Raw genomic sequence first — 22,894 nt, forward strand, 5'->3', positions numbered from 1 at the left:
AAAAAAAGTTTTTACAATAACATTACCATGATATGTTACAAGTAAATATACTGCGTCAAAGTGATATGATATTAATCTTTTAAAATAATAATGTAGATGTGGTCCATGGTCATATCTTATACCGTATATGATATGAGTGGAGGACTGTGGGGTCCAGAACCCCCTAGATACAACCCTGGCTAATTCTATTGCTTTGTATCAATGTCTATTATTAAAAACGCTATAGAAATACCATTTAATTGAATAATCGATGATTCACATCTAACCCCCTGATGCGTGAATGAGTATACGCTTTAAACCCCCCCCCCCCTTTTTTTTTTCTAGAAAAAGCACATCCAAACCTCCTCCTCCTCCTCCTCCTTCAGCACATCATTGGGTAAGCTCTGCCGGGGTTTGTGTTTTCTATATGAATAAACAGCTGTGTGCCTCTCATGGATCAGCTTAACATAAACATGGCAGCAGAGTGAAGAATAGACCTATTACACCCGCGGACATTTTGAAAATACGGTAAGAGCGAGAGCGTCCTCGGTAGTCAGCTCCATCCCTGCTCCACATTCCGTTATAAATAAAACGCCATGCTGGTTTTATGACGCGTTCATGTTTACAAGGGAATGCAAAGCTTGTGGTGTTTGCCTAGCGCTAGCGTGATGTTTTCAAGTCGCGACTCGTGTTACATTAGTGAGTGAACTGGGTAAACGTGCTGTAACAGTAACGGGTTGGAAGGAGACTAATGATCATTAGGTTCCGTGTGTTATTCTGAGCATGTGCTCGATGTACTAAAAGGCGAACAACACATTCTCACTTGAAGATCATTTCCATTTACGCCCAGTTTTTATGGAGTGGAAAAATGACACCTCTTCAGAGATGCACTTAATTACTGGGAGCTCTCTGTTGCAACGTTATGATGTTGGTGTTCCAGCTTATGTTACACCTTTATTGCCCACAATTTATTAAAATGACAGAAATATTCTGGTTTCAGAGCATTTTCGTTAGACTACTTGTTTCCCCCCTCGAGCTTCCACTGTATGAAAATAAAGGGACATCTATTTACAGGTGCGCCTGTCTTCTAGCTGTACTCACTCATTGGTCCTTTCATCAGGTTCATTTGTCACTACCTTCAGTGAAATCGAGCTAGTTAGTTAGCAATTTAGCTGGGAAACAATACTAATGTTGTTGACCTGATTTTGGAAATGATTTTTGATGCTTTTGCTCATGAGGAGCGACCAACAGATGAAACAGATAAAACATGTCATTTACAATAAAATATTATTCTATTATACTTCAATAAAAGACACATGTGCTTCCTCGATTTTAAAAACCACCAGCCGCCACTGGTCTGTTGCTATGCATGTTTGTCAGCCCATCTTAACTTTGTGCATTTAACGAAAAGGGACTACCACAGGACAACTGCTGACTCAACAATATCTGGGTGGCGGACCATTCTCTGTGATGCTGACACGGTAGTCTGCATGGCACTGATTGGAGTCGTGTACACTCCGTTGCAGGAATTCTTAAACACCTTAGTATAGTATCTCTGCTGGGCTGAGAATAGTCTGCCAACAGCAGTTCTGTAGTATGATCGCTGATGAAGGCCTATAGAAACACTGTGCATGAAAAATATGAGTTATATACTGTAACTGCACACCTACAAGGCGTACAAACAAGGTGCTGTGGTGGTGGTCCCTTTCCATTGATGGACAAAGTGCAATGATGTGTAACAGGAAATGAGCTAAAGTCAGTAAACACATCATGTACCTGATAAAATGAGCAACTAGTGTAACAACAATGCAGATGTACTTAATAAACTTTCTACTAAGAAATGGCTTTATTGTCATAACTATTGCATGTTCACATTGTAGTTGATGCTGGATTGTTATCGACACTCTGTAAAGTAGATTAATTTGTGATTCTCTGCAGTGCTTTTCTGCTTCTGAATCTACTCCTTTGCGGCCCAGCTGGTTAGTCTTCAGCCTGTGAAGCCTGCAGGTTCAGAGGGCTCGGACTCCTCTGAATGATGACTGATTCAGACACTTCATCCTCATCTGATCCTTTGCTGCACAAACCGCACACTCCTCTCCCACTCTCTTTGCCTTTTCTGAGAGGGGGCAGTCATGTTTGGGAGAGGAAACCGCCACAAGCCGGGGAGCCACATAGTCCACTTCCTACCAAGCGCAATCGCTCCTACTCTGCGTAAGTCAGAGCAAAACACTCTGTGTTAGAGAAATAAAATGAAACTTGGATGCTGGAGCAGTTTTGACTGTGCCATCTCTCTAAATGTGTGACAGAGTTTGCTTTGCTTTCAGTAATATGCATCCTGGACTCACTTTCTCTCAATCATTGTCTCTGTTTTATCAGAACTGTGAGGTCCAGGTCTGGCCCAGTTTTCAAGGGAGTCTGCAAGAACTTCTCTAGATCTCAGGGACATGGTTTCATCCGACCTACTCATGGAGGCGAGGATATATTTGTTCACATCTCAGAGTGAGTACACCATCAGAGGAGTTATTATCAAGCATGCTGCATTGGACTCTAGAATAATACATAATTAGAATTTTGTAAAATCAATGGGGCACTGACATTTTAAAGAACAATATGTGCCTTCTTTTTTTTTTAACAGCATTGAGGGTGAATATGTACCAGTGGAGGGGGATGAGGTGACCTACAAAGTGTGTCCTGTTCCACCGAAGAATCTGAAGTTCCAGGCTATAGAGGTGGTAATCACTAACCTTACACCAGGAACAAAGCATGAGACATGGTCTGGACAAGTTTTCAGCTCATAGCTCAGACATTACTCTTGCTAGAATGAATAACAGAAGTTTGGGCAGGACGAATTCTGACATGGAGAAGGGAAATACAGTGTTACAAAATAGCTGAAGGCATTAAATATCTTTATATATATTTACTAACATAAGCTTGAAATGGTGTTATGTGTAAGTAGGTTATGGATGGATTTGGGGTCGTGTAACTTCTGGGTCTTTAGCTTGGCAAATATGTGCTATAAACTATTTGGAAGGTGGTGTAACTAACTGGAGTTAGAAGTTAGTTTGGCAGGACTGACTGAGCTTTTAAAATAGCAGTAGAAGTTATATAAAAACATAAAGTCTCCATCTGGATAGCATTGACTTTGTCTGTATTTATTTATTTATTTATTTATATTTTAGGGTGAAGTTGATTTCATTATTTCGGTGCATTGTTATTACATACTACTGAGACTACTGACACCCAAAATGTTAGTGTCATGTGGACGAACAGTAATAATTATATTCTTAATAATCATAGAACAAATGTTAAATTTCTGTAAGTGGAAATTTTAATTACCTTACCTCACAGTTAGGGGTGGACAAAGTACTGAGAAATTATACTTAAGTGACAGTATATATAATGTGTCAAAATCTTACTCAATTAAAAGTTGAACTATTCTGCCAAAAAATGCAATCAAATGAAAGTTAAATAGTTGCTACTTAGGGCCAGGGGTGCGCATGCTCAAGTAACACAGTGCAACAGATTATCCATATTCAGACACACATGGTTAGCTATAGCACTAACTACATTGTGTAACACAATAAGGTCGAGGTTTATAACAAGTACTTTGTAGGTCTAAATAAAAATGTATGGAGGAAAAATTTAGTTTTTTTATTGAAAATGTAATCGGGTAAGAGTACAAGTATTCAATTTCAACAACAATCAAGTATAAATACACCAAAATAATACTTAAGTATAGTAAGAAAGTACAACTACTCAAATATTGTCTACCCTTGCTCAAAATAGTGAATTTTTTTTTTAAGAACATTGGAAATGCTCACAAACCTCATCCATCTGATAATGGGCTGTTCATTAGTGAAAAGCATTTTGACATTGCATTGTCAGTGTCCTCTTCTGTAACAAACTGTGTGCATTTTAAGAACATTAAATAAACATTGGGTATTTGACTAAATACCCCACTCAAATTCACTTCTTCCCCACCTTCAGTGTAACTGTAATTTTATTGTTTACAATGTAATAAATGGTTGTTTGAATTTACAGTTGTCTGACCATGCATGAGTCTGATCATTCAGATGCACTGATGAACATTTTCGAATGGTAAATCTTTTGCTCAGATTTGTTCATATACAACTTCATTGAATAAGAACCATTGTCTGTAAGTTTCTTAGCAGCGTACACTAACTTAAGTCAGTGGCTCTGAATGTGACTAATAAATATTTTGCTCATGCTGACTCACTTCATCATTGTTTTGACCAAATTCCATGAGCATTTTGCACCAATGGACAAATCAGATACTGCAAATCAAATCAAATCTTGTTTTATACATGCTTAGTATGCTCTTGGCTCCTGTCTTTACTGCTCTGTTTTTAACAACAGTGCATAGAAGATCAAAAGAAGACTTTTAAATGAGCAAAGATGCCATAAGGAGATAAATGCTCAAGCATAATTTCAGAAGCTTATGCAGACTACTGGAGAGCCTTAAAGACACATTACAGTTTTAAAAGACCTTAAAGTTAAAAAAAAAAAAACTCTCAAAGTCATCAAATGAAGATATTAGGAAAATATATTTGGGTAATACAGTATGTAAATTAATTATAAATATATACAGTTGTATGCAAAAGTTTGGTCACCCCTGAAAAGAAGTAAATACAAACTGTGTAAATACAAAAAGTAATAAATAAATAAATAAATAAACAAACACACACACACATTATTTTAAATAATTTTAGTACTGTAACTGTGCATTAACATTCGCAGAAATCTTTTTTGTAATAGTTTGCTGCATCGTTCATGTCTTTTCACTTAAAAAATGAACAAAATATGTCATTTGGTTGGGGGTGCCCAAGCATTATGCTAGGACATTATGTACCCACTTGATTGTAGCAAATTCATCAGTTTTATCTTTTCTCAGAAGGTGTGTTCACTTAGCAGCAAACCATGAGTCAACTTTTATGACAGTTCAGTTAATCAGCAGCACTGTAGTTTCATAGCACATCAACCTTTGAACTTTGAGCTTCATTGTCTTCTTAATTTACTGCTATATTTTTTTCTACCAAGTTTTTAACATGAGGACAAATACACAGTAAAATCCCTAGTGTTGAATTAACACCCAGAGTGTTTATATGAGTCCAATGGACTCATATAAACACTGAAGGGTGTGAATTCAACACTGTGGGTGTTAAATCAACACTGGTGATTTTGCTGTGTATTATGTAAGTATAATGTAAGAAAGGTTTATATGAGGCAATAAATGAAAGGTATGTCAAATTGAACACATTAAAACCCACAATAGCCAAAGTCCATGTTAATTTATATCTGCTACTTGTAAAAATCTGTTTTCCATTTATGATATATATGAATATTCTTCTCCTAAATGACTTCCCTAAATTTGATTAATGACTTGTCCTACATTGTACCACAAAAATGAAAACATCAAGTTGTGCATGAGCATCAAAAGGGGACTCAAACATCTTCAGTTAAATGACACATTCAGACAATTATCTTTCTCTTTTTTTTCCTTTTTTTTTTACTACTTGTTCCTTCAGTGGTCTTTGCCTTCTAAAGAACTGCACCAAACTAGTATTTATGTTTACCTCAAAACTGCAAGGCTGGGTTGCAATCACTGGCAAAGATATTAAGCTGACTCAAACTAATGAGGGACACTTCAATAGTGATACCATGTTATCAAAATCACATGATATTACAGATATAATCTAAAATATATGGAGGACAAGATGTAAACAGGAATTTCACTCAGACTAAGATCAATCGATGATGAAAGGCTTTTACAAACTTTATAAATAAGTATTTTTATATAAACCAAGACAAACAACGGTGAAATAATGTTTGTGTTAAATAGTTTTTTAACATGAAGATGTATGTACATTATCCACTATACAGAACAGTAGAAAAATGGGGAAGCATGTTTCTGGGACAGTTCTATAGGCATTTTAGTGATGTTATGTGCTTGCATGTAGAAGGATAGCTTGTTATACAAATGCATGTAAAATACTCATTATTTAAAATATAAAATCAAAATTACTAACTAAACACATGAATCCAGATGTGCTAAGTTCTCACTACAAGCCAGATAATATCTGACTGAATAAATCACATGTGTAGTTTAGGTCTGTGTGTTCACTGTTAGACCACAGCAGCAGGTGACCGGGTGTCTCTGTATAATTTTTACAGTGTGATTGTATAGCCAATCTTGCTGCTGTAGAAACTGAGCAGATGGGTAGGCTATACATTTTCAAATGCTCTTATCTGAGCAAGTCTCAGTTCAGACACCGGGCTGGTTTATTACTACACAAGCTCTCTCGCTCTCTGTAGTTCATTAACGAGCAGTGGCTCCGAGAGCAGAAACATCTCGCTTTGATTGTCAACATTTTTTACGTCGTGTATTTTTCCATTAGTTTTATCTTTTCTCGTAGTCCACGGACTAGGTTTATAGTCAACAATAAACCTAACACAGAGTGGACTAAACTGGCATTAGATTGTAGATTTTTTTTTTTTTTGCTTATTAGACACTTCTACCTACGCTATTAACCCTCAAAATATTTATATGTCTAGGCCGATTTCCTACAAATATGACACCGTGCTAAATTCTGTGAAGACAGTTTGGGGTCCAGCTAATTTAGACTTTTTGTTTGTTTGTTTGTATGTTTTTTAAGAGAGAAGCGGATCATTTCTTTTGATTCAACGCAATTGTCTTGTAACAGCTGGTAATGAATAATGCGTTACTGGATTTTTGTGTGTTTGTGGAGTCTAACGAGTGGACTGAACCAGTCTTGCCTAAACGGTGAGTACCTGATGAACGTGGTGCTGCTGCAGGACGACGTGTCTCCCTGGAGTTTGAACTTCGTTCAGCCAGCGGTGATGAAAGCGATTAAATTCGACGCGGAGATCAACTACAGCAATGGTAGTTTTTTTTTTTTGTTTGTTTGTTTTTTTCTGCTTGTAGATAATTATGACCAAAAGAAGTCTAGATATTCTACACATTTTTTTATGTTGGTGAACAAATACGCATAGTCAGCAGGCTGTATATATTCCTGTGTGGTCCTTATAGGTCCCTAGTCATTGTAGTTTGGTGAACCACATCAATGAACATTTTCATATTATAAGGTGATCATTTTGTTCTAAAACAGATTTTATTTTTGTCTAATTTGGTGACTATGGCGATGTTCGGTCTACCTGGTATTGAGGCTTGGATTAAAACTTTTTCAAATAAAGTTACCAGCCAGTTGATCATGAAAATAATGTAATAATAACTTAACAATAACCACAATAATACCATTATAATAGTGGATGATTAAGATCAGATGTATCATTTATTTATTTATTTATTGTCCTGAATGTCTCTTTAACAGAGAGCGGAAATTATAAAATGGTTCGAAACTAAAAATAGCCATGGATCTGTTAACTTACTAATATTTAGTTTGTTGTAACCCAACCAAATGGGATAAAACATCTGTATGGCCAAAAATATGATAAGTAGCTAACAGTATCTGCATTGTATACTGACTTATCACTTATCTTGTATGTACAGAGCTCAAATGAAACATAAGTTTAAACAATTCTTTAAAAAATTGGATATTATAAAAATCATATATATATATTATAATTTAACTTGTACAGATGGGTAAAAAATTAATGGAAAAACTGGTGGGCCTGATATGCTCTGGGAGCCACCTGTCCCCTAGGGAAGGGTCACTGCAAAACTATTCTTATTAATCACCCTTATTCTGTAATGAAACCTTTTTATCTTGACTGGAGTAGTCTCTTCCATCTCATGTCTCAGCATCATGTAGGATTAGCACATTTCTTATAGTATTAGAGAGCGCTCTCTGCCACCAACATCAAAACACCAAATGAGAGAATATCTTTTAGAAGAATATTATTCAGCGCTCCAGTATAGTTCCAGAGACTTGTAAAATCTATGCCAAGGAGAACTGGAGCATAAGGAGTTATACTACATCATTTTTCTGTTTGTAGTTTTCTACATACAGCTGTATGAACCCTAAAAATATATCTGATTTTTGCTAGCTATATGCTATTACTTACTAACAATTGACAAATCATTAAACACAATGATACATTTGAAAAGCTTGTCAACCAAATAGGATATGCTGTTGAAGATACATTAACTTTGACTAGACGGACATTATCAACAACAAAAAAAAACCCCACAGGTAAGGCCATGTTTTTGTTTTTATTTTTTCAGTAATTTCATTGGTGCTGTGTTTTTGTTTTTTTGTTTTTTTCAGATGTGACTCACAACCTGAGTGCGACCTACAATGGGTTTCAAACTGTTTATTACCGACATAAAGGCTGTAGCAGCAGCCCCTGTGGGGGAATAGAGATCCTAAAAGATCTTGATGTGAGAGTTCATTTCAGGTGTACTAACTTTGAGACATGATCATCACTCTGTTTACGTTGGTAAATCTCATAGCCAATATTCTGTTGTAGAAATCAGGAATGGTTGGCTGTGCTCTGCTGGGACCATCCTGTACCTATGCAACCTTCCAGCTGGTGGAGTGAGTTAGACTGATTCCTAACTTTGGGCCGTATTCAGAGTTGGTGACTTAAGTCCAATGATTTTGTCAATATTTATGTGGGGAAATTTGCATATATTCAGACTTCGTTGCACACCTACTTAAATCAATTTTCTAGGCTCATTGAGATTATGCAAATCACTTTCATGTAGTTCATGACTCTGAGGTTGCCAGACTTTTCTTGAGTAGAAGTGTCTGAGACTGGTTTCAATAGAGTCTAGATGACAGACTTTAAACACAAGTTCTTTCCTTTGAATCCATTAATTTAATGAAGCATTAACATTTTGTTAGGATACATGGCATCATGGACTCTATCAAATATCAGCAGATATTAAATGAAAACCTGACTGCCTCTGCCAGAAAGCTTAAAATGGGCCGTGGTTGGCTCTTCCTGCAGGACAATGATCCAAAACATACATCAATATCAACACAAAAATGGTTTACTGACCACAAAATCAAGGTCCTGCCATGGCCATCCCAGTCCCCTGACTTGAAACCCATAGAAAACCTGTGGGGTGAACTGAAGAGGAGAGTCCACCAGCGTGGACCTCGAAATTTGAAAGATCTGGAGAGATTCTGTATGGAGGAATGGACTCAGATCCCTTGCCATGTATTCTCTAACCTCCAATCTTGGTAAAGGAAGGTAGCACAAAGTATTGACTAAAAAGGTGCCAATTATTGTTGCACACCTATATTTAACAAATAATTTTTTTTAATAAACCTGTGTTGTGTTTTCAATTGTTTGATATCCATGAGAGCAGAGTATTTTGTGCATTTTTTTTAAACAAAAGATCAAAAGGTTAAACAATAAAAACAAGTTTTCACAGCCGCCTTTGCTCATATTTACCAAGGGTGCCAATATTAGTGGAGGGCACTGTATATAAGTGTATTTACAGGCCAGACAATGACTCTCTGCATGTCGTATTGTGGTTACATGAAACTGTCAGACAGTGGTGGTGGACTTAACACTTGCTCTTAGCTTGAGCCAATATTGAGCCAGAAAATGTGCTATAGTTCAGAATCGGGCGTAACTGACTCTCTTTTAAATCTCTTTTACTCAAAATCCACCCTGTGTGAGTAACTCTCATGCAATTTCTAAATAGTATATGCGTTTTTAATTATGTTTGCGGTCTGAATACCTATGTGCACAATTGTGGTATAATATCCTCACTATGCACTTATCTATCTCAATTCTAAATATGGCCCTTTGCTTGAAATTATTGACTTGAAAATGGTAAGACTTTCCATGTCACACTGCGCTCTTTAATGAAAAGGCATTCTATTACTGTTGAAACTGTTGTGCCTAGTGTTGTCTCCATGCCTTTCACATTAGTAAAGTTGTTGTTTTTTTTTTTTATCCAAGTTTTAAAGATCTGCTACAGTTTGTAAGTCCTTTCTTCTCATGAAAATATTTGCTTTAATTGTATGTGTAACCTGGTCTTTGGCAGTATTGACGTTGGTCTAAAACTCAATATGCCCATCATCTCAGCGGGGAGTTTTGGCCTGTCTTGTGACTACAAGGCTAACCTGACACGCCTACTGCCTCCAGCTCGCAAGGTCTCCAACTTCTTTATCAAATTCTGGAACTTCTCTGACGATATTAAGCCTTTGTGGAGTAAGACATACATCTACAAAAAAAACAATAACACAGAGGATTGCTTTTGGTGAGTTACCTGAGATGTTTTTTTTTTCCCATGAAATAAGCTAGACCTTAGTTCAGGGGAAGGATTAGTTCAGTTAATGCCAAGTTGTTCTGAAAATGTGTTTAGTTATTTGTGCTTTAACAGTGAATGTATCAGCTTATCATGTGACAAAGATGCTTAAAAGCTAATGAGACATTACCTTTTCCTCTTGACAAGGTACATGAATGCCCTAGAGGTTGACTCAGGCTCCTTTGCTTCCAGTGTTGAGAAAAGAGTGGTGCTCCGAAAAGAAGAAGAGTTCAGTGCTGCATTAAAAAATGATAGAGAAAGTAACTGTAAGGATAAATTCCATGTTTTCCTGCCTTCTTTTTTAAACGGGCAAATGTTTGTCCATCATGAAACAGTGTTTGCTTTCCCCACAGTGTTTATTTTATGCGGAACTCCCGATGATATCATGCAATTGAAGAATGGCTCTCTGGATGTCGATACTCATGTTACCTTTATTCTCATTGATCTGTACAAGTCAGTCATCCACCAATCACTGCTATTTCACTTTTTTTTAGTCTTATCTTTCTTTTTGAGTCTTTCTCAGTGTGCTCATGGGGAACAACATAGGAAACTAAACATTGCAATATATCTCTTTTTAGTGACAAATATTACCATGAGCCATCCAATGATGCTATGAAGAATGTCTTGGTGCTGACAATGCCCAATACTCGGAATTACACCATAACCACCAACAACACGGTCAGGGGTTTTGCTGCTTTTCTTTTTCAGCTTCTTTATCATGTATAATTGTGTTTTGTACTTTATAGAGTAATTACACACTTTTCTGCTGCCAGTCCACATGCCACAAAGCTGTCATATATGGATTTTATGCTTGTCTTATTGTATCTGTTTCTTCCTGTCTGCTCTTTTGTCTTTTTGTCTGTAGATGAATGATTATATCGCCGCATATCATGATGCGGTACTGCTGTTCGGGCAGGTGATGAGGCAAATTTGGCGGATTCCTGTCATGGATGTAAACAGTGTCAACATTAACTATTTCAGAAATGTGTCATTTAAAGGTTAACATAATTGAGACTTAAAATCCTGTTGACTTCCTAATTAAGTCTCGGATAAAGTTAGTGAAATCATAATGTAAATGAAACCTGTGTGAATATTATGTGTTTATGATCACAGGTATTGCGGGAGATTATATGTTAGACGAGCATGGGGATAGAGATGTGGTGTTTTCAGTGATTTACACCAACATCAACAATGAGGTATGCAATAAATCTTCAACCACTCCAACTGAATACACCAGATATATTTGCCAGGGAGATTATGGGAATGTGGAAATCATTTATAAAGTCACAACTCGATTACTGGCAGAGAGCACACACAGTACCTTAGTGACTGCTTGCAACTGGTTTGTGTTATCAGACATAAAAGCTTAAGTTCCCCTTTCTGTCCTTCAGTACAAAGTTTTGTATGAGTTTGACACCAGTAATAATAAAACAGCACTGGTCGACGTCAATCCTTCATTCATCTGGCCTCAACAGAAACTTCCTGGTGATCAGCCTCTTGCTGATAATGCAGGTGCTGTGACTTTTCTGATTTAGTTGCTTTTGCTGTTAGCAGTTTACTGTTAAGGTTATGCACTTTAAGTCATACCTAGAGTAGGTACAAAGAATGAACTCTCAGTTTAATTTAACCATGCCTAAACAGCAAAATTGCATGAATGTTACTATTTACAGACCCTTTAACAATGATTTCTAACTCACCTTATTTATGTTCAGGTCTGCTGGTGCAGTATGTCAATGTCATATCACTGGGCTTCCTAGCGTTGGTAGTGATAGCCACAGTTGCGTTTGTCTTTTACTGGTAAGAACGTCAGATTCTGTCATATTTTATAATTTCCTCATCCACTTAGTGTTTTGTGTTTTGAGAACATAAAGAAATATATGCTTTCTGCTTTCCCAGGCAGAACAGGTCATACCGCCGTAAACAAAAGCGATGGTCCCACATCCCTGTAGAGCTCATTACCCCTGTAGAGTCCAGTGAGAGAAATATGGTGTCTCTAAAGGTAATGTTTGTCACCTATTCACACTTTAGGTCTTATGCCTTTGAATCTTTTTGTAGCTTAATTCATTTACTTTTCTCTAGTCATTTTAACATTGCGAAGGACATAACACTGTATGAGACATGATTTGTTCAAAAGTGCTTTTCAGAAGTGGTTTTCACAGTATTTTTTAACACTGAAAATTTCTTTGTACCTTTCCATTGGGCCAAACTTGTTAATACATTGAAACACATCAACCAAATAGTAGATATCTGTACCATGACATTATTATAAATGAACTATGTTGATCTTTTTACAGTATCAGGTTTCAGGTTTCAGTGATCTGTTCATATAGCTTGCTTTTATGATAGAGTCCATCAATAAACAGCTACTCAGTCCATTTAACCACATTTAATCAAATTCATTTAGAGGTAATAGACTATTAATAATTTCATTATATCTGGTTAATCAGATTGATGAGGATGCCTGGAAAGATACGTGTCAGAAGATTCGCCGGGCACGCTACGATAAAAAGGTGATTTGTCATCATTCTTCTAGTAGCTCTCTCATCAACTTGCCTGTTCAATATTCAGTTATTTCAACATAACGGCATGTTTGTTGTTGTAGATTGTAATCCTTAAAGAGCTGAAGCACTCTGATGGCTACTTCAGTGAAAGACAGAGAATAGCACTTAATGCAGTAAGCAAACGTTCTTTTTTCTCTTTGTGATGCTTTGGACTCTATTTGCAACAACCACTTGACAAAAAAAAGTACTTACACCTAGGCTAAAGATATTCAATGTCGGTTTTTCCACAACTCCAATCATTTCATATTACCATACATGATCCATCCAGTGGGTTATAATTTTACATACACCAAGTTAACTGTTTCCTAAACTAGTCTGGACGAGTCTGGAAATTGATGTAATGACATTTAGAAGCTTCTGATTGGCCAACTGTGATATTTTGGATGTAATTGGGAGTGAAACTTTGGCTGTAAAATGGCCTACTTTTAAAGCCAGTGCCTCTTTGCCCTTGATACCATGGGAAAATCCAAGCAACTCAGCCAAGACCTCAGAAAAAATTATTGTGGGGTTCCTACTTTGGGGCAATTTACAAACAACCAAAGATACCATGAGCATCTGTACAAACAAAGGAACCAGTGATCCACCATTAGGAGACCTACAATGCCATGGCATGAAGGCTTGAGGGAAAGGAAAATCGTGTGATCACCATACTTTTAGAGAGGTGTTCCATAATGATCAGCACAATGTATGGAGGAAACAGGATGAGGATTTAATTCAAAGAACATGGTGAAGCATGGGTTAGCAGCATCATGTTGTGATGGTGTTTTGCTGGAAAAGTGCAATTCAGAAAATAGATGGTATCATGCGGTGGGAGGATTATCTAGAAATACTGAAGCATCTCAAGATATCAGCCAGAAAGTTAAAACTTGGTTCCAACTGGGTCTTCCAGCAGGACAGTGATCCTAAGCATACCTCCAAAGTGAAATTATTGAAGAAGCCATCACAAAATCCTGCCCTGAATCTCATACTGTAAAAAAAAATTGTGGATTGGACTGAAAAAGTGTGTCTGATCAAGGAGGCCCACAGACCTGATTAAGTTATACCAGTTCTATCAGGAGATTTAGGCAATTCTGGCTTTGAGACGTTTGTGGAAGGCTATCCCAAGTGTTTTATTCAAGTTAAGCAATTAAAAGGCAATGTCACCAAATACTGTCCAGGGTGTACCCCGCCTTGTGCCCGATACTCCCTGGGATAGGCTCCAGGATTCCCTGTGACCCTGAAGGAAGGATAAGTGGTAGAAGATGGATGGATGGATTGATGTCACCAAATACTAACAAAGTGTATGTAAACCCACTGAAAGTATTTTGACCCAATGAAAATCTGATATATTCTGATATAAAAGCTGAAATAATTTTTAAACATTTTTATTAATTACTATTATTTTGAAATAAGCTCTTATAGAAATAAAGTACATACCCTAATTGATTGAACACAGGAAATGTATTGTAAGATGAAATGGGTGGAGTTGTGAAAAATTGAGCTTGAGCGTCTTCAGCCTAGGTGTATGTAAACCCTTGGCCTCAACTGTAAACACTCGTTTTTATATTTCTTGAAACAATAAAATGTATTTGAAATAGAAGACAACTTTTTCTTTGGTCTACTTTCTTTTCAGCTATTACAAATAGATTATTACAACCTAATAAAATTCTATGGTACAGTAAAGATTGATCATGAGGTTCTTGGAGTGTTTGAGTACGGAGAGCGAGGATCTCTGAGGGTGCGTAGAGCAGCACAAATAACATGACCTTAAAGTTGACCATACACTGGTTCAGCTCAGATTTACACATATTTTTGGTGTCTGTATTCTTTCAGTATGTACTTAATGATAGGATTTCATACCCAGAGGAGACCTTCATGGACTGGGAGTTCAAAATTTCTGTCATGTATGACATTGCAAAGGTATGTGAACACTTATTTATTGTTTGAGTTCATATCTTTTTTAATTTTTCTGAGTAGCATAAAGTCTTTAATATAATGCCATGCAGGGCATGTCCTATCTTCACGCAAGCAACATTGAAGTCCATGGCCATCTGAAGTCCACCAACTGTGTCACTGATAATCGTATGGTAGTGAAAATTACCGGCTTTGGTTTTAATACTTTCATCAGTCCAGACAGAGGTCAGTGTTCCTCTGTTGTTGCATTTACACTGAACAGGATTTTATTTCTTCCTCAACTAGAAATTTTTTCTTTCTCACAGATCTGTGGACTGCTCCAGAGCACTTAAGAAAAGAGGGCATTTCTCAGAAGGGAGATGTTTATAGTTTTGCCATAATTGCACAGGAAATCATGCTGAGAAAATGCACATTCTACACCAAGGCCTGTTCTGATAAAGCTGGTGAGAGTGTATAAATTACACCTCAATCATACACATACTGACCCCTGCTGGAGAACTATTGGTTAGATTCACTAGTTAGATTTGTCCATACCATATCCAGTTTCAGTGAGGTTGTAGTAGTTGACTTCCCTCAAATACCATGGTAGAGAAAAATGTCTACTTTTAACACATTCTTAAATATACATACATATATCTTAAATATATACATCCATCCTTCTCTTTGAACAGAAAAGTTGGACCATGTGCAGTATCCCCGAATGCTGTGTTTTTTCAGGCCTGACCTAAACTTTGAAACTGCAAGTGAAAAAGAACTAGAGGTGTGTGTGGTTGTACAGTGCTGTGAAATGCCCCATCTTGATTGCTTCTGTTTTTACGTGTGTATATCTCATCGTAAATAATTTTATATCTTCAAATGAAATACAACATAAAACAAAGGCAACAAAGACCTGAGTAAGCACACAATACAGTTTTTCTTTCTTTCTTTTTTTATTGAAGCAAAAAAAGTTATCCAACACCTATCACCAATGGGAAAAACTAATTGCCCTCTTAAAAATTTAAATTCTAGTTGTGCCACCTTTAGCAGCAATAACTGCAACCAAACACTTCCGATAACTGGAGATCATTCTTTCACTTACTTCTAGGACTAGGACTTACTTCTAGGCTTTGGAGTATTGTCTTGCTGCATAATCCAGTTGTGCTTGAGTTTCAATTTACAGACTGGACATTCTCCTTTAGGATTTTCTGGTAGAGAACAGAATTCATGTTTCCCACAACTATTGCAAGTTGCCCAGGCCCTGAAGCAGCAGAGCATCCCCACACCATCACACCACCACCACCATGCTTGACTGTAGGTATAATGTTCTTTTTGTGGAATTCTGTGTTTGGTTTACGCCAGATGTAATGGGACCACTGTCGTCCAAACAGTTCCACTTTCGACTCATCAATCCACAGAACATTCTCCCAAAAGCAGAGGTGGGTAGTAACGTGCTACATTTACTTTGTTACATTTACTTGAGAGACTTTTTGAAAAAAAGAAAACTTTTAAGAGAAGGTTTAACTGGCCATACTTATATTCTTGCTCAAGTTAATTTTTAATCACAGAAATGTACTTTTACTTCGCTACATTTGGTGGCGTTCCTCCATTACTGTCAGAGTGCGAATTATTTCATCCCCCCTAAATAAGGCTTGATCCCCCTGAAGGACATCAAGAACAAACGAGAACACCTGAACGAGATGGTCTCGGCCCGATTGTTTTGGTGTGTATCTGAGCATGGTTGCCGTGTTTATATATGCCTAAACGAACCGAATAAAGGGAGAAAATGCACCAGGTTCCGAAACAAACTCTCCAAATGAGCCATGTGTGAAAACGCCCTGAGATCCAGGATTTTCCCTTCATTTTAATCACTTTTGAAGTAACTAGCGTCTTCTCATTGGATACTTTATTACTCTTACTCAAGTAATTATTTACATTATTACTTTTACTGTTACTTAAGTAATAATTTTTTATAAGTAGTTTTACTTGTACTTGAGTAAAATGTTTGTCTACTCTACTCACCTATGCCCAAAAGGTTTGAGGATCATCAAGGTGTGTTTTGGCAAAGTTCAGACAAGCCTTAATGTTCTTCTGGGTTAGCAGTGGTTTTCACCTCGCCACGCTTCCATGGATGTAATTTTTGCCCAGTGTGTTTCTGATAGTGGAGTCATGAACTGTGACTTTTATTGATGCAAGAAAGGCCTGTAGTTCCTTTGATGTTATCCTTGGCTCTTTTGTGACTTCCTGGACGAGTCATTGCTGTGCTCTTGGAGGAATTTGGAAGGTCGGCCACTTCTGGGAAGGTTCACTACTATGTTGAGTTTTTTCCATTTGGAGATAATGGCTCTCACTGTGGTTCTTTGGTGTCCCAGAGCCTTTGAAATAGCTTTGTAACACTTTTCAGACTGATGTATTTCAATCACCTTCTTCATCATTTCTGGAATTTCTTTCAGTTTTGGCATAGTGTGTTACTGGGTAAGACCTTTTAACCAACTTCATGCTGTTGAAAAAGTTCTATTTAAATTTAGATTTGATTGAACTTGGTTTGAAGTAATCAGGCCTGCTTGCGTCTAGTCCAGCTGAACCCCATTATAAATGCAGTTTCATAGATTTGGGTAATTAGTTATTACGGGGATAAATGCATTTTTACACTGGCTCAGTTGGTATTGGATAACTTTTTTGCTTCAATAAATAACTATCATTTAAAAACTGTACTTTGTGTTTACTCAGGTTGAAAAAAGAATACTAAAGAAGAAACCAATATGGGGCAAATACTTTTTCACAGCACTGTATGTGTTTGTGTATCTTATGTAATGGAATGTTATCTTATTTTAATGGTATTTTAATACATTTCTGTTAAATGCCAGGGCAAACAAAAAAGACCTATCTTGTATTGTGTCTTCTGTCCATAATCCATGGTTTCAGGTGTACTTACTTATTAAATCCTGTTGGGATGAAGACCCTGACAAAAGACCAGATTTCAGAAAGATTGAAAGCACTTTGGGAAAGATTGTCAGGTAACAACTGTTCTCTCAGGTGAAACAAACTTTATATACAAAGTAAGAGACAGGACGAGGCAAATGTAATGCTAAATATAATACAAGTTAGTACACACAGCAGTACAGGAAGTAAGGCAGTGCACATAGTGAAATAATACATTATAACAAATAATAACTATTTTAATCTGTATTGGTGAAAAAAGAGGTAGAGGTATAAGTTTTATAACTTACAGTTGATATGTTACTGTATAGCCAGGCTTAGTATTCACATTCCAGTCCTGATTGCATAATGATAGAAAGTAACTGGTGATTTTTGTGCTAAATTAGGATTACTATAGAAGTTGCTGTAGTTTTACAAACATGTTTGTAAATTTTGTCATAGTCTGCACAACCAGGCCAATGAGAGTTACATGGGAAATCTAATTCGCCGGCTACAGATGTATTCCCGTAACCTAGAGCACCTGGTGGAAGAGCGCACAGCTCTGTACAAGGCAGAGAGAGATAGAGCGGACAATCTCAACTTCATGCTTCTTCCAGGGTAAGGTTCAACAATAGAGCTTGACTGTCCTCAGACTGCATATTCAGAACACATAAAATGATACATTTCCTCTATTTCAGATATAGGGTGCCTTACTATTTAAGTGTTTTATGTGTAGTTGTAGCTGTGTAAAGTTTATAAAGACACAGTCTTGAGCTAAAATCATGTGTATACCCTAGGCCAGTGGTACGCTCTCTGAAGGAGACTGGCAGTGTGGAGCCTGAGCTGTTTGATGAGGTCACTATCTACTTTAGTGATATTGTGGGTTTCACCACCCTTTGTCACTACAGCACACCCATGGAGGTGGTGGACATGCTCAATGACATTTACAAAAACTTTGACAGCATCCTCGACCATCATGATGTCTACAAGGTGGCTCTGCAGATGAATCTACATCACATTCAAACAGTATTTGTGCGCAATCCATTTTGTGCTTCAGTAAATACCATATGACGTTATCTATTTGCCTGTTCCTGATTCAGGTGGAGACAATTGGTGATGCGTACATGGTGGTGTCGGGTCTCCCACGGCGAAATGGAGACAGACATGTTATGGATATTTGCCATATGGCGCTGGACATCCTTTCCTTCATGGGCACTTTTGAGTTGCGCCACCTGCCTGGCTTGCCTGTATGGATCCGTATAGGGGTGCACTCAGGTATTGCGATGTGTGGGGCCCAGGTATTTTTGTTATGTAGGCAGGCTGAGGGAAGGTGGCTTATACAAATACAAAGTTGTAGAACTGAAGATTACCAGCATAGCAGGATTAAACACTATTCACTTGCTGTTTTAGCTGGCTGCTGAGCTGTATCTTCTGATCAGAATTAGTGGTGGAAATGGTGTAAACAGTGGTATATATGATAAATTAAATACACTAAGTATGCATGGATGCTTATGTGCAGCTTTCGCAGAAGCTTTCTGAGTGGGTGCAGAATTGCATGTTGTAATTGCAATATGATTTAGGAAAAAAAATGAAAGTCTCAGAAATATATAGGTATGAGGTATGAGAGTTAATAGGTATAATCATGATCAGGGTGAGGGCTGTAGAAAGAACAAATATTTTCCCTGATATTTCTAGAATATTTCTATTACTTGAGTTTAAACACAGTCATTACAATTAGATAAATGGCTACAAATAAAATTTATTCACATACAGCAGAGCAGCAAGCAGGTGATTACTAATATCATTGTTTGTTTCTTTAAAAAAAAAAAAAAGATAGTTAATACTTAATTTTAAATCATGTACAAATTGATTTATACAGAAGTTTTGTCTTCTGACTGAGTTCAAACTGTTCTGACTCTTCACAAAAGTTCTGTTTTAGATAGTGTTCATTTAAATTAAATTAAATAACTATTACTTCTTTTATGCAAAGGCCCTTGTGCTGCAGGTGTTGTGGGGCTTAAGATGCCCAGATATTGTCTGTTTGGAGACACAGTGAACACTGCTTCTCGCATGGAGTCCACAGGATTACGTAAGTATCACAACTAAATGTGTTATTTACTTTCTCTATTAGATTTTTCTATTCTGTTTCCTTAAAGTCCTCGTGAAGTGCCTTGAAATGGCAACGTTGATGTAATTTCCACTGAAACAGGAAGTCAGAGCAGGACATATAGAGCGGTTCCTCCTTCTTTTAAAATAGCAAATAGCGTTTAGCTTATCTCACAGCCAGGCCTAAGCCGTATTTGACAGTTCGTATCAAGGACTTTTGGAATGTTGGGGGCGGGACACTTCAGATTCTAGCATTTGATTGGACAGAAAATCTGATGAGAAGCTGGAGTGCAGAATGATGTCATCAAAATTGTTGATCTGAATTGCTGGTAGGGAGAGAGACTGTAAATTTTTAATGCATATATCTTCTAAATGTGACTTTTGTAATTGCTTTGGAGCACACTACCTTATAGATAACCTTAAGGCCGACATATTCATGCTAAAAGCCACAAAACTTCATGGGGACTTTAAGCTCCAATACTCACTTATTTGTATCAGTTCCACACAGAAATTCCTAGCATTAAAATTGCAGTGTTAAAAATTGTCTGGCAAACTGATTATAGATTGCTATTCATTATCCATATCTGACATAGCCTTGAAAATCCATGTAAGTCAGTCAACAATCAACATTATTGAGCGGGCTAACTGCAAGTTTGAATATATGAAGCGAGGAGAGACATATTTAAAGGTATGTCTGTTCTTTTAAAAAATAGAATTTGTGAATGTATGTAGATCACATAAATTAATGCATCTACAGAAAAACAAGTTGTTGTTTTTTTTACCATTACACCATTATTTTTATGCCATTACCAATATCATCATTAGGGTAAAGGCAAGGAGACAACATACTGGTTAACAGGGGTTACTGGACAAAACTACAACCTGCCTACACCCCCAACAGCGTGAGTCAGACACCTTTTCATATTCATTCATTACTTAATATTTAGTCATTCAAACAGAATGTGAGTATTGTATTTTCTAAATAATTTGCACCAGCATACTGTATATATATTTTGTATAACATATGTTTCACAACTAGTATTTGTCCATCAATAATATTCAGCTGTCTCACAGAAATAAAGTTCATTTATTCAGTGTGAACTAGTTATGTGTTTGTAACTGTAACCACCTGGGTTCCTGATATTTAGAAATTGCACTAGTTCAGCAGAAAGATTATAAGGAATGATTGTCGAATGACAGCAGTATTTTTGCAAACTTATTTCATGACCTTGTTGGAATATCTTAACATGCATGTGCGCGCGCACACACACAAGGGGATATTCAGATGTTATACACTGCCCCAGGCTATTATACAGGGTTCATTGTAGCTAGCATTACATGTTAAAAAATATGATTATTTGCAAGTCCACATTATAAAACTACAGTCTGCAGCTATTTACAGTACATAAAAGATATAGAGTAAATCTTCTTGTAAGCTAAACTACTGTATTCTTCCACTGGTGATGGTAGTGAAAACTTCCAGCGTCTGCAGCAAGACCTGGCAGAGATGATAAAGAGTTGTCTGGAGCAGCGGTCTCCGAGTCTTGAGAAGAGGAAGACACTTTCAGCAGGTCAGAGGAAGCTCAGAGGTCACTCACAGCTGACTGACAGTGAGCAGCCTGAGTACTTCCACCTTGCTACTGTTGACAACCTTAGTACATACCTGTAACCTGTAAAATGTTTGTTCCATGTTCATTGCAGAATATTGTAAATAATCTATATTTAACTATCAATAACTATTGATTTTTTTTTTCAAATGTAGTATTTGGATAAATTTCTATTCTTAGTTTATAAGAATGTGCATTTTTACACTGGTATGTGTGAACTTCTGTGAAATTGAATTTTAAAGCATGTTTTACTAGCTGTTGTGTATCTTTTAGCTGCAACCCATTTTAAAGAGAGGTTTTTATTAAATTGTTCTTTACGAATGCTCATTACAAGTGCATTATACTAAGTTTTAATCAAGCCACATCACACCATTGTCATTGTAAGAAATACAACTCAAAAGCTTGAAGCACTTTTTTTAAAATAAAGAGCACGATTATTTGAATTTTCTATTTGCTACTCCCACATCAATTCATCGACTAGCGTGATTGATTTGTATGCTTAAGAAAACGTTCCTGAATAATGCACTGATCAAGATATATGATATTTATTAAGTATGTTGGAACTGTCAAAAAAATGACCTCTAGGAATCTTTAGCATGTCACCTAGTGGAAAACTGCTAAAACTTGCAACCGCACACAAATGAAAGGAAAACTGGTGCTTTTGTTGTGATGTAGGTGACATTATGTTGGCATGGTTTATGTTAACTTATTCCCTTGGAGGGAAGTGTCACTTCAAATCAAGACAAAGTTATTCTGACTGATGATAATGATCTTTATCCTGTGATGAAACAAAACATTTCTGTCCTGAAGGAAGTGTTCTCTATCAGGATGACCCCATCCACAAGGCAAGAGGGCTCATTGAAAAACACTATATGACAAACAGTTTGTGGTCTCATAACCATCACACCTGTGTGTGCTTCTTGAACATCCCATTCCATATTTTGGAGGACGACTGTTGGGATTTGCCTGTTCAGCCACAAAATCATTAGAGAGGTCCGGCACAGATGTCAGTCAAGGAAACCTGGGGGATTGTCTGCATTCCAGTTCATCACAAATGTGTTCAGAGGGGTTAAGGTCAGGGCTCTGCGCAAGCCACTTGAGTTCTTTCACTCCAACCGTGGCACGTCATGGCTTCATGGACCTGGCTTTGTGCACTGGGGCATTGTCATGCTGGAACATGTTTGGGCCCCATAGGTCCAGTGAAAGGAAATTGTAATGTTACAGCCTACAAAGACATCCTGATGGTCAGGTGTCCACAAACTTTAGGCCAAACTTTAGGTGTAACTTTAGTAGGTACACCTACTCATTCATGCAATTATCTAATCAGCCAATCATGTAGCAGCAGTGCAATACATAAAGTCATGCAGCCATCAGAATGAGGAAAAAATGTGATCTCAGGGATTTTGACCGTGGCATGAATGATGGTACCAGATGGCGTGGTTTGAGTATATCTATCACTGTTGATCTCCTGGGCAGGTTTTTTTGTGATGTAAAAAAAATTAAACCAAGATAAATCATCTCAGAACTTTTTCCACCCTCAATGTGAAATTACAATGTATAAGAATTTAGTGAAAAACGATCAGAAA

General features: G+C 37.1%; 2 protein-coding genes across 3 annotated transcripts; both read left to right on the forward strand.

Moving 5' to 3' along the window:
- The first annotated feature begins 345 nt into the window (after positions 1-345).
- csdc2a (cold shock domain containing C2, RNA binding a) lies at positions 346-3,880 on the forward strand. Its single transcript, XM_053639915.1, has 4 exons — positions 346-507; positions 1,918-2,190; positions 2,356-2,478; positions 2,615-3,880. Exons 2-4 carry the CDS (start codon positions 2,012-2,014, stop codon positions 2,775-2,777), a joined length of 465 nt encoding a protein of 154 aa, XP_053495890.1. The 5' UTR covers positions 346-507; positions 1,918-2,011; the 3' UTR covers positions 2,778-3,880.
- Positions 3,881-5,999: 2,119 nt separating this feature from the next.
- Positions 6,000-21,756, forward strand: gucy2cb (guanylate cyclase 2Cb). Of its 2 annotated transcripts, XM_053640182.1 has the most exons (27): positions 6,000-6,901; positions 8,247-8,359; positions 8,449-8,516; positions 9,983-10,198; positions 10,394-10,512; positions 10,600-10,699; positions 10,825-10,924; positions 11,112-11,244; positions 11,360-11,442; positions 11,638-11,758; positions 11,959-12,043; positions 12,143-12,245; positions 12,694-12,756; positions 12,849-12,920; positions 14,420-14,524; positions 14,620-14,706; positions 14,793-14,925; positions 15,006-15,143; positions 15,372-15,460; positions 17,602-17,693; positions 18,058-18,213; positions 18,393-18,585; positions 18,696-18,870; positions 19,586-19,684; positions 20,295-20,389; positions 20,527-20,603; positions 21,172-21,749. In XM_053640182.1, the coding sequence occupies exons 1-27, from the start codon at positions 6,715-6,717 to the stop codon at positions 21,368-21,370; spliced, it is 3,201 nt and encodes a 1,066-aa protein (XP_053496157.1). In that variant the 5' UTR covers positions 6,000-6,714; the 3' UTR covers positions 21,371-21,749. The 2 variants fall into 2 exon arrangements, with proteins under 2 accessions (XP_053496157.1, XP_053496156.1); XM_053640181.1 differs by having other exon boundaries at positions 10,394-10,699; positions 21,172-21,756.
- The last annotated feature ends 1,138 nt before the right edge of the window (positions 21,757-22,894 follow it).

Source organism: Ictalurus furcatus, chromosome 13, assembly GCF_023375685.1.
Source record: "Ictalurus furcatus strain D&B chromosome 13, Billie_1.0, whole genome shotgun sequence".
Classification (NCBI taxonomy): Eukaryota; Metazoa; Chordata; class Actinopteri; order Siluriformes; family Ictaluridae; genus Ictalurus; species Ictalurus furcatus.

What these genes read in the sequence shown, in the direction of transcription:
- gucy2cb (XM_053640181.1), top strand. Translation starts at nt 6,715, where the DNA reads ATGCGTTACTGGATTTTTGTGTGTTTGTGGAGTCTAACGAGTGGACTG. An exon ending in ACACCAACATCAACAATGAG is followed by an intron (nt 11,443 to 11,637) that starts GTATGCAATAAA and finishes TCTGTCCTTCAG; the next exon opens with TACAAAGTTTTGTATGAGTT. An exon ending in GAGGAGAGACATATTTAAAG is followed by an intron (nt 20,390 to 20,526) that starts GTATGTCTGTTC and finishes TATCATCATTAG; the next exon opens with GGTAAAGGCAAGGAGACAAC.
- csdc2a (XM_053639915.1), top strand. Translation starts at nt 2,012, where the DNA reads ATGATGACTGATTCAGACACTTCATCCTCATCTGATCCTTTGCTGCAC. An exon ending in CGCAATCGCTCCTACTCTGC is followed by an intron (nt 2,191 to 2,355) that starts GTAAGTCAGAGC and finishes CTGTTTTATCAG; the next exon opens with AACTGTGAGGTCCAGGTCTG. An exon ending in ATATTTGTTCACATCTCAGA is followed by an intron (nt 2,479 to 2,614) that starts GTGAGTACACCA and finishes TTTTTTTAACAG; the next exon opens with CATTGAGGGTGAATATGTAC.